This window comes from Oryx dammah, unplaced genomic scaffold (genome assembly GCF_014754425.2).
Source record: "Oryx dammah isolate SB20612 unplaced genomic scaffold, SCBI_Odam_1.1 HiC_scaffold_18, whole genome shotgun sequence".
NCBI lineage: Eukaryota > Metazoa > Chordata > Mammalia > Artiodactyla > Bovidae > Oryx > Oryx dammah.
Window position 1 is genome coordinate 74729553 of NW_024070202.1, and position 16685 is coordinate 74746237.

The following is a 16685-nucleotide window of genomic DNA, read 5'->3' on the forward strand; positions in this document are numbered from 1 at the left end:
CTTTTCACTTTCATGCATTGGAGAAGGAAATGGCAACCCACTCCAGTGTTCTTGCCTGGAGAATCCCAGGGACAGGGGAGCCTGGCGGGCTGCTGTCTCTGGGGTCGCACAGAGTCGGACACGACTGAAGTGACTCAGAAGCAGCAGCAGCAACAGCAGCAGATACATACACAGTCATAAGTAATTTATTTTGAGAGAACTCTCATACAGAATGTAATAGAAATAAAGATACAAAACTCAAAACTGAGTTTACGCTTTGGCAGAAAGGATAATAAATGCATATGCATACATGTTTATAGGACACTCTGCTGATGTTACTCAAGAATTGACTGAATGCCTAAAAAGTAGTATACACTAGAAAATTACTACAGGATGAAGATTGCACACTTTCAGTATATGGGAAGTGGGCTGACCATGGTATCAAAACAATGTCCTGTGATTAACAGGTGCAAAAATTTAGTCATTGTCTTAACATTTTTTAGTTTCTACACTTTTACATAGAAAGAAGAAAAAACACAATAAAAATAATGCCTTTTATAAGGATAATTTCTTTTGTTGGCTCTGATTGTTGTGAAAGTTATTTTTAATTGTGAATATATCTACAGTTTTTAAAAAAGGAAACCCAACTACATAGAGCTCCTAATAGCTTGTTAATTAAGGGTAGGCAAAATGTGTGTGTGTGTGTGTATGTATGTTTTGTTTAAATTGACTGAAGATGTTTAGTTTGAGCCATTATATTGGGCGTATTTTAGGTTAAAAATACAACTTCTGGAGTCAGATGGTCAAATCTGATTTCATAAATCACCAGTTATTAGCTGTATGATTAGGAATAATTAGTGTTTCAGCTGAGTTTCCTGTTCCGAAAAAGAAGGGTAATAAAAGTACCCTCCTAATAAGGTTATTTTGAATATTAATGAAATGATGTGATATCTATATATATTTCCTAAATGGTATTTGGCATAGAAAAATGCTCAACATACCTCAAGTATTATTAATATTTCTAGAAACCATTACTGCTTTTATATTAATCTAGTTTTGATTTGCAATTTCCTATTCGAATATATAGTTTATTTTTACCTTCACTATTTTAGGGAGCATTTTATAATGCTTACATTATAATAAAGTAATTTAAGAATTACTTGATAATGTGTCTACTTTCTTCTTACATTAAGGGAAACTTTTAAAAATCTCAACAGAATAACAAAACAACTAAAATAGATAATTTGTTTCAGGATGATTTGGAAGAAAGGCAACTTAAATCTGTCAAGATATTGGTGCAGTGTTATCAAAATGGATTTGTATCCTTTACTTATATGTGTATGTTTGTTTCCTTTATCCTAAAATGGGAGAATTTTTATTAGGAAACGTGTTAGTTTCCCATTGCTTCTATAACAAATTACCACAGACTCAATGCCTTAAAACCACATAAATTTTTTGTTTTACAGTCTGGAAGTCTCACTGGGCTCAAGAAAAGGTGTTGGCAGGGCTGGCTCCTTCTGAAGCTCTAGGGGAGACACCATTCCTTGCCTTTGCCAGCTTCTAGAAGCAGCCAGCCTTCCTTGGCTTCCTGGGCCCTTCCCAAGAGGTAGCGAAGGACCACCCCCTCACCTCTACTTTTGTCATCACTTCTCCTTCTCTGACCCTCTCCTGACCCTCCTTTCCTTATAAGGACCCTGTGATTGTATTTGGCCTACCTGGATAATCGTGGATAACTTTCCCATCTCAAGGCTTTTAATCACATCAGAAAATTCCCTTTGCCATATAGTAAGAAAGGTAACATTCACAAGTTCTAGGGGTTAGGATGTAGATATCATTGTTGCTCCTGCTGCTGCTGCTAAGTCACTTCAGTCGTGTCCGACTCTGTGGGACCCCATAGACAGCAGCCCACCAGGCTCCGCCGTCCCTGGGATTCTCCAGGCAAGAACACTGGAGTGGGTTGCCATTTCCTTCTCCAATGCAGGAAAGCGGAAAGTGAAAGTGAAGACCATCAGTCGTATTCGACTCTTAGCAACCCCATGGACTGCAGCCTACAAGGCTCCTCCATCCATGGGATTTTCCAGGCAAGAGTACTGGAGTGGGTTGCCATTGCCTTCTTTGAGATATCATTGAACAGGCCATTATTCTGTTTACCACAGAAAATATCTAACATTTTATGTCTTTTACAAAATTATATTTTTACCAGAGAATATAAAGCGGAAGAAACAGTATAATGCAATATTAACTGTGTAGTGTCAGTTTCTATAGACTCAGAGAGACAGTGGATATAGTTAGGAGGGCCAAGTCAAAGTCTTGTTTCTACCAATTTACTTGAGTATTTGCACTGTTGATAAACTTTTTAATTTTTTCACCCTTATGAAATAGGGGTAATAGCTCCTCATGAGGTCACAAGGAAGACTAGATAACACACCAGCATTGCTTGATAATCTTCAAAACATTCTATAAATGTGTTATTCCCAATGAATATACCCCCATGATTAGAATATGTAGAGACTAGTGTGTTTCAAAACTATGTGTGATTAAGAACCAGTTTGCTGCCGGGGGGTTGTTTTCTTTTTTAACCTTTGCAAATCGTCACAGGAAACTCACTTTCTGTAGTTATTTTTCCATAGACTGGTAACATACAGTTCCAGAACTGGCATGGTCCACAACCACAATTACAGTAGTATTGATCTAAATAAACTTTAACAGTTGTCCAAACAGGGTTAAAGAAAATACCAGTCTCTAATTTAGCTTAATATTTCAAAACATCTTCAGCCTCCCATTTAGAGAAATGTGCCTTATAATTTTATCTAACTCTTTTCTCACCTTATTTTAGCCTTGTTTTATATGGATTTGTTTGGTCAGTCAGTTACTGAGGGCTTGTGGATATCAAGCATTGTTTACTGGTAGCCAAGAAAGTCTACTAGCAAATGATTTATTTTCCTGTCTTAACCTGATAACTCAACACCTCCATTGTTTTTTCTTCTTCAGGCCAGAGAGTTGGTGGCAAATGGCTCTGTTTCTGAATGTCTTTAGTAGTCTGACTTTAGACTTTATAAAACATAAAGCAAAGATAGATTAGAGAGGTATCTTAGTAATTTCCCTAGGAAGTTAATGAAAGTTTGTATTTCTAATACATCCAGCTCTCCTGTCGTTTACAGAGAAGCTCCTAAAAAGAGATTAGAAGTGATCAGATTCAGTCAAGAAGTGCAAGTCACAGTTACCACGTTCCCTTAACTATTTAAAAGAAAAAAAAAAGTGAAATTTGTTTAGGTACCAATTGGGTTTTTTAAATAGATAAAATAAAAGGTACTTTTACCTGAAGATCTAGAGAGGGTACATTTTGCTTTCATAAACTAGTCTTAAATAAAATTTCAACCAATATAAACCGTAAAAACAAGAAAAGGCAACTGAGTAATGTTAATAAAATAATGCAGGAAAGTAAGGTAGGTTTGGTTTGCTTATTCCTGAGCAACGTATATTTTGTATTTGGGTGGAGATGAAGGATATAATTGAGCCATTAAGTTATTTTTTTTCAAAGTGTTATTACTTATTGTCAATAGTAAGTTATTGCTCAACTGAGTATGTGATGTAGTAGTTGGTAACCAGATTCTGAAGATGTGGTGAGACGAGAAAAAATATTTTGAATAAGAGGTTACTGAGACAAAAATTAAATAATATTCCTTAAAAAATTAGTTCTTTTTTTCTCTTTACACTTCAAAATTAGTGTAATTAAAATAGGGTCAACCATGTTTAACGAAATAGATGGAGTTCTATAGATTTTCTTGATAGAAAAACTGTAAAGAATATGTTAATAAAAATCTTAATTTTATTTCTTAACTAAAAATATTAAAGCCCTTAAGGGATTTAGCACAGATATTTAAAATTCTGAATCTGTGTGCAGAAAAAATTAAAACACAGCCCCATTTTATAGAACCTGCATATAATATCATAAAATTATGTGGGTAAGTTTTTAAACTTTATTTTATATTAGCACGCATGCAGTATTTTATGTTTTATCTTACAAAGACATTATGCTTTATGGTGTAGCAAAGCAATATAGAACTCAGGAAGCTTCACTTGATCACTTGATTCCAGCAGCTGATATCTCAAAGGTAGCCCATTTTACTGTAATCTGAGATTGCTGGCCACAAGAACTTAAACTGCAAGTATATTAAAATGTTTTCTCATAATAAGTTACCCCAAGTGAATGAAAAATGTGAGATATAAATAAGAAGTTATAGTATTTTTAGAGAATCCTTGAGAAAATTTATGGATAATACTAATTTCTGTCTAGTTTTTTTCTATCTCTTTAAAATATTTGACTCTCAAAGATATGAGAGTCAAAATGTTTTATTTGATCTTCCAAATTTGAATAAAGAAGGATAATGTAAATTAGAGATCAGAATTATAAAATTTATGTATTCCATCCTCTGTACTATTGTTTCAGCAACCATTTGGGGGAACAGCCATATAGTTGCTAATCAAGATGTATATTAAAATACATATTCCCAGTTTTCAATATAATACAGTAAAGGAAATTTCTTTAAAAAGAGATAAACTTTTTGACAATTGAACCTTCTAAACCTTTCTACCAATTTAACTTTAAAAAGTGAGTTTCTTTTAATTATAAATAATAGTATTTATACATAGTATATCTCTCACTTTTAGATTTAGTAGCAATAATATTTACAATTTTGTTACTAAGTTCATTTAAGTTTTTTGATATCTGAACAAATGATTGAAAATAATTTATTGAATGTCCTTACCATGCCTTTTTAATAGAGACCATGGAAAATAAAGAAATAAATTATTGCTCTGATGCTCTCAAGGAACTGTAATATACTAATTGGAAATTATTTTTATATTGATGTGAGATAATATTATGTAAAATAGTTTCAGATTTTGAGGCCAGGCAATCTTAGAATACTGTGTTCACATTACTTTGAGTATCAGTGTTCCTAGAGTACTCCACCAAGAATTGGTTCTCTAGGAAAGCTGTAACTGAATGTTTCATTGCATAATATGAGAAATCTTTAGAAATGCACTCTTCACTTACCTTCATAGTTCATAATTGTCCACATTCTTTTTTTTTAATTTCCTAATTTCTCCTTTTATTGTGCACTTTTCCATACCATACCCTCACTTGATTCCCTTTTAAGGTCATTTTGGGGATATAAAAACATTGAAAATTTTAAAAGTAAAATCAAGCCCTTCTGTTTTGGCCTCAAGTAAATCATTTTCTCAGTGCATCAGAAGCATAATGCTTACTTTTTTCATAACCTTTTTGGTGGGAAACTCTTCTGATGCTTTATCCTTTAGGTTGCTTTTTTGGTAATAAAAGGAAAAAATATGACAAGAAGAATTAATTTTAGAGTTTTTCACTTTAGAGATTCAACAATGAGCTGGGTGTCAAGTAATAAGTTACTTCAAATGAAAAATTCCAGAAATGACACCTAGAAATACTAGAAATGAACTTTGACGACGTTTATAAATTTTTCCTTTTCATAGCTTAACCTTGAAATATCTTTTAATTCTAATTGGCATATATATATCTCCATATGTGATACTTCCCAGTGTTGTTTTTCAATCACTTGGTTAATTTTTCTTGAAAAAATAGGATTTAAAAGTACTATATATAAGATATATTAAATATATTTAAATATCATATAAATTTCAAATTTTGAACCCCTGAAGTGCTGAAATAGTTGATATTTTTTATTTAGGAACTGACTTTTATTTCTCCTCTGACAGACTAACGACATAAGTTCAAGTGCCCCATCTTTTCTGATTTGTGAATAAATAAATTATTTTCAAATAACTTTGGTTATATTAGTTGTGAAATAGGATTCTAATATAATTAATATTTGTTAAATTGAATTCTTTAGTGTCTCAAAAAGTATATTTGTTATTTTGTGGATGGTAACTAATCCAATTAATAAGGAAAAAGTCACTAACCCTTAAGAACAAATAGACCAATGAGATATTAACTGGAGTTTGAAATTTTCAGGAAAAAAAAATCCCCTAGACAGCCTTTAAGCTATAGGTAAAACTAGACCTGTGATTTGGATCAGGTTTTCTAGTGTACTCCTAATTTTGATAGTATTATCTTACCCTCAGAGAGGAAAGAGAATTCTTAAGTTTTATATTTATGTAGTATTGCAAGATGGCTTTCTAAACTCTTGCCTTTTATGTCCATCTCTCTTCATTTTTATAAACCAATTTTATTTTGTTTTATTTTATTTTGGTCAGCTGGTTAGAAAAACAATTTTTTTTTGGTAGTTAATTATCCAGGAATAAAGAAACAGGATATTTATTCTCATTTTAATCTTTAGAAGAGAAATTTTCCTCTATTTTGCAAATGATGCTTCAGTGAAGGACTTCATTAAACATAACTCATATATTCTTCATTCTTATTGAAGCTTGCCATTTTTGAAAAAGAAAGCATCAGATGAAATAACATATGCGGAAGACACTGCTAATTCAATTGGACTTTTGGGTGAGTTAAGACGATTGGACCACTGACAAGAAGGAAATATCTCTTTCACTAAGTTTCACTAAGAATACTCCTTCTCTTTTCTTGTTTTCTGGTTGGAGATTAATCATAGTGTGCTTGGTGATATTTTTTGTATTATCTTCCACTCAGGTGTTTCATGATACCAACAGGATTTTTTGTTCCTTAATTATAAGGACTGGAAGATGCTTCTTTGTGCTTATATGTCTTGATGTTATGTATTTAGTTCGTTGAAATGTTTAACATTTTTTTGTGTATAAATCAGAAGTACATGTTCCTCTCAATCACAGAAATGTTTTCATCTTTGAACTCTAATAACTGCTTGAATCTAAACGATTGCAGGAATTGATTGTGGGCCCAATTATTTATTAAATAATTTTAAATATTAAAATGCTGGAATATAGGGAACTTTAAAGATGCCTGTGTTTTGTATACAAAAATATAAAAAAATCACAGGCAGGTGTTTATATTTGGCTTATAACTCAATTTTCTAGAGAAAGAAAATAATAGAAATGAGATCAAACACTTCAGTTCAGTTCAGTCGCTCAGTCGTGTCCGACTGTTTACAACCCCATGAATCGCAGCACGCCAGGCCTCCCTGTCCATCACCAACTCCCGGAGTTCACTCAGACTCATGTCCATTGAGTCAGTGATGTCATCCAGCCATCTCATCCTCTGTCGTCCCCTTCTCCTCCTGCCCCCAATCTCTCCCAGCATCAGAGTCTTTTCCAATGAGTCAACTCTTCACATGAGGTGGCAAAAGTACTGGAGTTTCAGCTTCAGCATCATTCCTTCCAAAGAAATCCCAGGGTTGATCTCCTTCAGAATGGACTGGTTGGATCTCCTTGCAGTCCAAGGGACTCTCAAGAGTCTTCTCCAACACCACAGTTCAAAAGCATCAATTCTTTGGTGCTCAGCCTTCTTCACAGTCCAACTCTCACATCCATACATGACCACAGGAAAAACCATAGCCTTGACTAGACGGACCTTTGCTGACAAAGTAATGTCTCTGCTTTTCAATATGTTATCTACGTTGGTCATAACTTTCCTTCCAAGGAGTAAGCGTCTTTTAATTTTATGGCTGCAGTCACCATCTGCAGTGATTTTGGAGCTCAAAAAAATAAAGTCTGACACTGTTTCCACTGTTTCCCCATCTAATTCCCATGAAGTGATGGGACTGGATGCCGTGATCTTTGTTTTCTGAATGTTGACCTTTAAGCCAACTTTTCCACTCTCCTCTTTCACTTTCATCAAGAGGCTTTTTAGTTCCTCTTCACTTTCTGCCAAAAGGGTGGTGTCATCTGCATATCTGAGGTTATTGATATTTCTCTCGGCAGTCTTGATTCCAGCTTGTGCTTCTTCCAGCCCAGCGTTTCTCATGATGTACTCTGCATATAAGTTAAATAAGCAGGGTGACAATATACAGCCTTGACATACTCCTTTTCCTATTTGGAACCAGTCTGTTGTTCCATGTCCAATTCTAACTGTTGCTTCCTGACCTGCATACAAGTTTCTCGAGAGGCAGGTCAGGTGGTTTGGTATTCCCATCTCTTTCAGAATTTTCCACAGTTTCTTGTGATCCACACAGTCAAAGGCTTTGGCATAGTCAATAAAGCAGAAATAGATGTTTTTCTGGAACTCTCTTGCTTTTTCCATGATCCAGTGGATGTTGGGAATTTGATCTCTGGTTCCTCTGCCTTTTCTAAAACCAGCTTGAACATCTGGAAGTTCACGGTTCACGTATTGCTGAAGCCTGGCTTGGAGAATTTTGAGCATTACTTTACTAGCATGTGAAATGAGTGCAATTGTGAGGTAGTTTGAGCATTCTTTGGCATTGCCTTTCTTTGGGATTGGAATCAAAACTGAGCTTTTCCAGTCCTGTGGCCACTGCTGAGTTTTCCAAATTTGCTGGCATATTGAGTGCAGCACTTTCACAGCATCATCTTTCAGGGTTTGAAATAGCTCAACTGGAATTCCATCACCTCCACTAGCTTTGTTCGTAGTGATGCTTCCTAAGGCCCACTTGACTTCACATTCCAGGATGTCTGGTTCTAGGTGAGTGATCACACCATCGTGATTATCTGGGTCGTGAAGCTCTTTTTTGTACAGTTCTTCTGTGTATTCCTGCCACCTCTTCTTAATATCTTCTGCTTCTGTTAGGTCCATACCATTTCTGTCCTTTATCGAGCCCATCTTTGCATGAAATGTTCCCTTGGTATCTCTAATTTTCTTGAAGAGATCTCTAGTCTTTCCCCTTCCGTTGTTTTCCTCTATTTCTTTGCATTGATCGCTGAGGAATGCTTTCTTGTCTCTCCTTGCTATTCTTTGGAACTCTGCATTTAGATGCTTATATCTTTCCTTTTCTCCTTTGCTTTTTGCTTCTCTTTTCACAGCTATTTGTAAGGCCTCCCCAGATAGCCAGTTTGTTTTTTTGCATTTCTTTTCCATGGGGATGATCTTGATCCCTATCTCCTGTACAATGTCATGAACCTCTGTCCATAGTTCATTTGGCACTCTGTCTATCAGATCTAGTACCTTAAATCTATTTCTCACTTCCACTGTATAAGGGATTTGATTTAGGTCATACCTGAATGGTCTAGTGGTTTTCCCTACTTTCTTCAATTTCAGTCTGAATTTATCAAACACTGTGGCTCCTTGAATCAGCCCTGGAGACATGACATCATGTTCCCAAAACAAATCCTAAATTAAATTTATACTTATTAATTTAGTTTTTGTTTGTATAGTAGAAATAAAAGAAATACAAATTAAAAATAAGTATTTACTGAATATTTATGTTCCTAACATTATATTCCATATTGAAAGATGACAGAAACTAGTATAGTAAAATACTAGTATCATTTAAAATTTTTAACATAGACACTAACACTTTTATGTCTAAATAAAGTTTCATAGTCTTCATCTGTAGGTACTTCGGGAGAAATTATTGTGGCCTACAGTGGGTGAAGAAGGAAATTAGAATAGACATGTGGAGTTAGATAAGATGACCTTTACGAACAGGCAGGTTGGAAACTAATGGGAAACTCTAATTCTGTGAATCTCTATCATAGAAATTTACAGTGAGAAGCCAACCAACCTGGAAGAGGATATGATAGTATTAACAGATTAAAATGTGTAGATTTGGTTGATAACATTAAAAAAAATCTCTGTTGCCCTTATTACTTTTAAATATGCATTTGTATAATAAATACATAGCCCTTTCTTACTGTGTCAGTCTGCTGTTCGTTGAATGCCTGCCCACAGAGCATGTTATTGCCTCATTTGAGGGCAATATAAACTCTTAGCTAAAAAATGACCTCCTTTCACTGATTACTTACGATAAGTACTGCTGTTCTGTCCTTTATTAATTGCTGGAAACTTGAGTTGAAACTAAAATAATTGTAATACAAAGCTTTGAAAAAAGGATATTCATTTTTACTAATAATTTCCAGTTTCTACTTGTGCTATTTATAAAAATGAATTATATTACTTTTTCTCCTAAATAGTAGAAATTTTTCCACTTAACAGCAGGACTCTGGAAACATGAAGGAAAAAGTTGGTACTCTGTCCCTGATATTGTAAAACAGGAAACCATGAAAGATGATCTGAACTTACAGGAACTAAAATGATAGTGAAACAGACAAGAAACCTTAGCATTTCCCATAAATTTGGTTTGGCTAGTTTTGTTGGAAAAGTTTAGTTGTTCCTGTTGCCTAATTTGTTTCAAAACTTAGTGAGTTTTCAACCACAAAGGAGAGTCCAAAAAAATTAAGAGAATAATCTTAACCTGTCTTTTCGCCCCTACCCCGCCTCCCAGTGTTAGTTTTTGCAGATAGATTCTCCTAAAGCTAGGCTGTCTCCTTCATGCTCCCTCCTCCTGTCCACTTGCTTACCCACTCACTGACTACCCTCAGAGATAAACATTATGCAAGACCTAATGCAAAACACAAATCTTCAAGGGACATCTAATTATCTCTTTCCCTCAGAGAATCCAAGCAGATCTTTTTCCGTCCTGAAGCCGATACTCCTGACTGCAGTTGTTCTGCAGGTGCCCAGAAGGCATGGATCATTTTCAGAATCCCACTGATCATTTTCAGATTCTCTTAGGGATCATACTTGGAGGACTTCACCAGAGCAAATGCAATCCAGTTTGAAGTATAGGCTGAAGCCAATTCAGAAGTTGTTTAGATATGACTGAAAAGGAATCTTCCCTATCCTCCATCGCCGCCACAATAACTTGAACATAAAATTATTACCAGCAGGACAAAGACTGCCTAGAACTCTATCTTCCAGTCTGTCAATAAACTGAGGGGGGCAGAGCTCAGCTGGAACTTTTCTAAGCAAAGGATACATTATTAGAGGCAATAGATTACTGACTCTCTAGCTAGGGAGGAAAACTCTCAGCCCTTTTCTCAGGCTAACTCATTAATTCTCACAGCAATCTTTAAAGTAGTAACTATTTCAATACCAATTTATGGATGAGAAAACAGAGACACAAGTTTATACAGGTAGTAGGATGGCAGAAAGTGAAGAGGAACTAAAAAGCCTCTTGATGAAAGTGAAAGTGGAGAGTGAAAAAGTTGGCTTAAAGTTCAACATTCAGAAAATGAAGATCATGGCATCTGGTCCCATCACTTCATGGGAAATAGATGGGGAAACAGTGGAAATAGTGTCAGACTTTATTTTTGAGGGGCTCCAAAATCACTGAAGATGGTGATTTGCAGCCATGAAATTAAAAGACTCTTACTCCTTGGAAGGAAAGTTATGACCAACCTAGATAGCATATTGAAAAGCAGAGACATTACTTTGTCAACAAAGGTCCGTCTAGTCAAGGCTATGGTTTTTTCAGTGGTCATGTATGGATGTGAGAGTTGGACTGTGAAGAAAGCTGAGCACCGAAGAACTGATGCTTTTGAACTGTGGTGTTTGAGAAGACTCTTGAGAGTCCCTTGGACTACAAGGAAATCCAACCAGTCCATCCTAAAGGAGATCAGTCCTGGGTATTCATTGGAAGGACTGATGCTAAAGCTGAAACTCCAATACTTTGGCCACCTCATGCAAAGAGCTGACTCATTGGAAAAGAGTCTGATGCTAGGAGGGATTGGGGGCAAGAGGAGAAGGGGACGACAGAGGATGAGATGGGTGGATGGCATCACTGACTCGATGAACGTGAGTCTGAGGGAACTCTGGGAGTTGGTGATGGACAGGGAGGCCTGGCGTGCTGCAATTCATGGGGTCGCAAAGAGTCAGACACCACTGAGCGACTGAACTGAACTGAACTGAAGTGGTCAAGCAGGATTTAATCTTAGGCAATCTTGTTCTAGCTGCTAATTACCATTCTTTTCTTCTTGGGAAGGAAAGGCTGAGTTGATTGTTGTCCAAGGATAGATAGGGTGTTTTGTGTGTGTGTGTATGTGTATATGTATTTAAAATTACATGATCCAGTTTGAATCTCTGATGATGATATTTTAATAATCATGTTACCAATACTTTATCCTTAAAACTAAATAAACATATGTCATTGTTATTAAACAGCATTCATCTTTCTGACAGGTGACTTAATGAAAATACAAAATTCTGAATTGAGGATTCAAATTTGTAAGTGTATTATTGACTTTTATCATGCAGAACCACCAAAAAAGCATATTACAGGTAAAGTTTTCAATACTGTTTCAGTAATAACTTGTGTCTTTATAAAACAGAACATTTTCATATCTCTTTTAACTTGTAAAAACAGAGTGGGAATCATAAATGCAACACATGAAAAACAGACTTTTTTGGCAGTCTCAAGCTCTTCAGTCATTTTAAACAGAAAAATTATGTTTTTCTCAACTTTAGATATTCTGATGTTAAATATTTATAACAAAATTTTTAAGGCTAAACCCAAACTAGTTTAATTATAATTATTACTATTAATGTAATTTAATACTGTTGATAATATTCTTTTCTAACATTTATAATGTTAGATCCCCAAAGCTAATAACATTCTCCACTTCTGGAAAAAGAGTTCTGCATATTACAGCTAAGGGATCTTAATATATAATGATAAAATGAGTCACACTGAAATGGGTAGTATCAAGATAGGGGCACTTGCAATATGGAGGATATAATGCTACTTTAGGATATATTTCCTACCTTTACAGTTTCCATAATTTATAATCAATTTAGGAAAGGAGAGAAGATATAAAATACATTTTAAAGTTCTCTGTTCCTTAAGATAGGTGAAAATAAGATGTTGGTAGAAAAAAAAAGATTACTTATAATAGGGGAAAATGGGAAAACATCTGAAGTGAAGAAATGAGTAGAGAGATTATTAACTGTCAGATTTGAGCTATCAATGAGATAAACAGGAGAAAGTGTTTGATAGATAGTAGACACTGAATACTAACAGAAATACAGGTTTGGAATTCACCCAAATAGAAATGAAAATTGAAACCATCTAGATGCTTGAGTTTTTCCAGGGGATAAAACATGTAAATAGGAAAGGACCAAGAATAACAGCATGGAGAGGGCCCATACTGAGATCCAGGGGGAAAAAAACGATCCAAAGAAATTGGCAGTGACAGAAGGTTCAAAGTGGAGGATGAAAAGCAAAAGATCGTCATGTCTTGTATGCCAGTGAATAAAATATTTGATGAAGGAAGTAGTCCTAATGTCAAATACTGTAGAGGCTTCTGTAATTGAAGAGTCAAAGTACCAATTGATGTGATATCTGGAAAACTCTAGTACATCTTTGGTGGAACTATTGCCATAAATAGGACAGATACAAAACCAAAGAATGGAAGGATTGTGAGAATAGAGACAGTGAGTGCAGACTTATGTATTAAGATCAGATGGAGAAGAAAAAGAAGGAAGATGGAGAACAACTCAATTGGTAGCAAAATCAAAGAAGATATTTGGTTTTGTTCATAATTTTTAGGATAGGGGACAATCCCCTATAGGCAGAGGAACAAGAAGCTAGTATATAGAAAATGAGAGGAAGAAATTCCCAAAATATGAGAGGATGGAATTAAGAGTACAAGCATAAGGTTAACCTAGGCAATATATCCACTGTCTTTTTAAGATAGAAAAAAAAGGGGGAGGTACAAATGATGTATAAGATAAGACAGAGGAGTTGCGGTGCAGAGAAGTGAGGCTGATCTTAATTTAACCAGGCTCTGAATATTGGAAACCTTAGGCAGTGCTCTCAGTAGCTGTGTCACACAGTTGGTTTCAGGTGATGGCATGGCTGGATAACTGGGACCACAGCTGAAAAGTCATCGGTAGGGCAATTGTATGAGACATATCCCTGGGGACAGGAATCAGGTTCATGAGCCTTAATATTACAATATCCTTCTATATAAATGTAAACTAAATATATAAAGACACAGTAAGCATAAAGTACAGGCATGCAACCAGGCTATTATGCAAATTAAACCATGATTTGGGAAAATATTTTATAGAATGAGAAAAGGCTTACAATAAAATGTTTAGCGGCTACAATTGAATATAAAATTCTACATACAGTGTATTGTTAAAATTATATGATACATTAAAATATCAGTACTCTAAGAAATATACCAGAATGTTAAGGTTGTTATCTCTGAATGATGAAATTATACAACTTTTGGTTTCCTCTTTATACTTTTTGTACACCTAAAGTGAGTAGCTAGGGCATACCAGAGAACCCATCACAGCAAAGGACAGGGCCATGTCCAGGGCTAAAGATCAAATGCATAAAGATGAAATAACAGACATCTCAGAACCATGGCAAAGAATCTAGTTGGTCTCAAAAGTCAAGAAATCAGGGAGGTAGATAGTATATCACTACAAGAGAAAATAGCTGCATCTCAAGGAAGCAGGTATCCTCTGCTGTGTATTTAATCTCTCTTGAGTTGAGAGATTGTTGGGCAACTACCTGTGCAGCTGTATCACAGGAGAGGTGGTGGTGTTCCTCATGGGAGCTATTATCACCAAGAATCATGCTTCCTTAAAATACCATTATATTTCACTAGCATTTATCAGAATAGCATTATATTTTCATTGCCAAATTACATCACCAAATTGCATAATTGTGGTCCCTTGAAAGCACTAAAGTCGTGAATTGACTTGAATATGAATACAGTTAGTATTTGTAATCATGCCATTTTCATTTATGGAAAAGTATATCTAGAGACAAGAAATAATGTTCATTTTAGCATTTAAGATATGTCTCCAAAACTGTGGTCCTATTTCAAATTCTACACTGCTGCTGCTGCTGCTGCTAAGTCACTTCAGTCGTGTCCGACTCTGTGCAACCCCATAGACAGCAGCCCACCAGGCTGCCCTGTCCCTGGGATTCTCCAGGCAAGAACACTGGAGTGGGTTGCCATTTCCTTCTCTAATGCATGAAAGTGAAAAGTGAAAGTGAAGTCGCTCAGTTGTGTCCCACTCTCAGCGACCGCATGGACTGCAGCCTACCAGGCTCCTCTACCCATGGGATTTCCCAGGCAAGAGTACTAGAGTGGGGTGCCATTGCCTTCTCCAAAATTCTACACTAAAGATCAGCAAACTATGGTTCCGAGCCAAAACCAGCCCTCTGTAAATCAACTTTTATTGGAACACAGCCATGCCCACTTATTTTTATACAGTTTATACCTGCTTTTGTGCTATGGTAGCAGTGTTGAATATTTGAGAGAGAAACCTTATAGGCTACAAAACCTAAGATACTTGTTACCTGGCCTATTATAGAGTAAGTCTGCCTACCCCATGCTATACCATTTTAAAATGCCATATCAGTTCAGTTCAGTTGCTCAGTAGTGTCTAACCCTTTGCCATATACTTAAAAAAAATTTTTGTTGTTGTTGTTGTTGCTGCTGTTTAGTGATAAATTACTCATTCCTTTCTTTAATGTAGATGATTTCTATGTGAAATAATTGCACATATTTATTCAGTAATTGTTGTTAGGTTACCAGCAGGCTAGTTCCTCATATAAGATTAAAATGGCTGAAGTTGGAGGATTGGCAAAAACAATGATCCAGTCTTTGGAGTTGCTTGAAAATCAACTTGTTGAGAAACTTTGGGTACTTAAAGCTCTGCAACATCTGTCAACTTCTGGTTTGTATATTATGTACATAACTGAACACTTCATTCTCAAATATTTTTGTTTTTATCTAATAATGTCGAGTCTATAAAACAATTTTAGAATTTATTTTCAGAAGTTAATTGTACTTTAATGGTGAAAGCACAAGCAGCCAGTGGAATCTGTGCTCACCTCAATGACCCAGATCCCTCTGGACAACTTTTATTTCGTTCATCTGAAATACTTTGGAACTTACTGGAAAAATCTTCAAAAGAAGAAATCATACAACAGCTTAGTAACTTGAAATGTTTGCTGTAAGTATATGGGGTTAGATAGGAATGTTTTTAGCCTTAAAATGATAGCTGGTGACATAACTAAACTCTGTTTAAATTTGTGTTCAATTAGGTTTTTGATTCATGTGATAGCTATGTTTCAGGACTTTTTTTTGGTACCATGGTATAAATGTATTTGCATAATAACAAGTCTTTTCCTTCTATGTGGAAGACATTTAAAGTAGCTTGTTAACAAAAGTAAATTGTGTCCTTTAGTGTATATAAAGTAAAATTATATATTTAAAAGGACTATCTCATATGTTCATTTAGTAAACCTATTTTTGAGTATTTACTCTCTTCCAGATATTGCAGTAAGCATTAGCAATAACATGAGTGAGACTTTAAGTTACTTATTCATTTATTTATCAAATAATTACTGTCTGCTCTGTGCCAAGTTCAGTACTAGGCTGTGGAAGTACAACTGGAAGCAGTTTAGAGATGGTCTCTATACTGCCATGGCTTTCATGGCACTTTATGTTAAGAGAGACAGACAAGTAAATAGGCAACTAAAAGAGAGCATACTAAACGTTATGAAAGAGAATTATTGCAAGGTCCTTCATGTTCTCCAGAAGAGGGTAGATTAGTACATTTTTTTTGCAAATGACTGAACCCCCAACTCAACTGATTCAAACCAAATAGGAAATTTATGAGCTCATGTAACTACAGAGTCAAGGATAAAACTGATTTCATATGCAGCTGTATTCAAGGCTCAGCAAATATCAGGACTTGAGCCCTCTTCATCTCTTTTCTCTGTTTTCCACTGTGTTGGCTTAAGTCACAAGATCCATATGGTTAGACCTAAGTCTAGAATCACATCATCACA

General features: G+C 35.3%; 1 protein-coding gene across 2 annotated transcripts in view; it reads left to right on the forward strand.

Moving 5' to 3' along the window:
* The window catches only part of CFAP69 (cilia and flagella associated protein 69), a 62504-nt gene that overhangs the window by 9768 nt on the left and 36051 nt on the right, over window positions 1-16685 (forward strand). For both annotated transcript variants that reach the window (XM_040259784.1, XM_040259785.1), the window contains exons 3-8: window positions 1233-1298; window positions 3835-3944; window positions 6402-6478; window positions 12044-12142; window positions 15416-15565; window positions 15667-15844. In XM_040259784.1, coding sequence (XP_040115718.1) covers window positions 1233-1298; window positions 3835-3944; window positions 6402-6478; window positions 12044-12142; window positions 15416-15565; window positions 15667-15844 — 680 coding nt within the window. The remainder of the gene's footprint in view (window positions 1-1232; window positions 1299-3834; window positions 3945-6401; window positions 6479-12043; window positions 12143-15415; window positions 15566-15666; window positions 15845-16685) is intronic.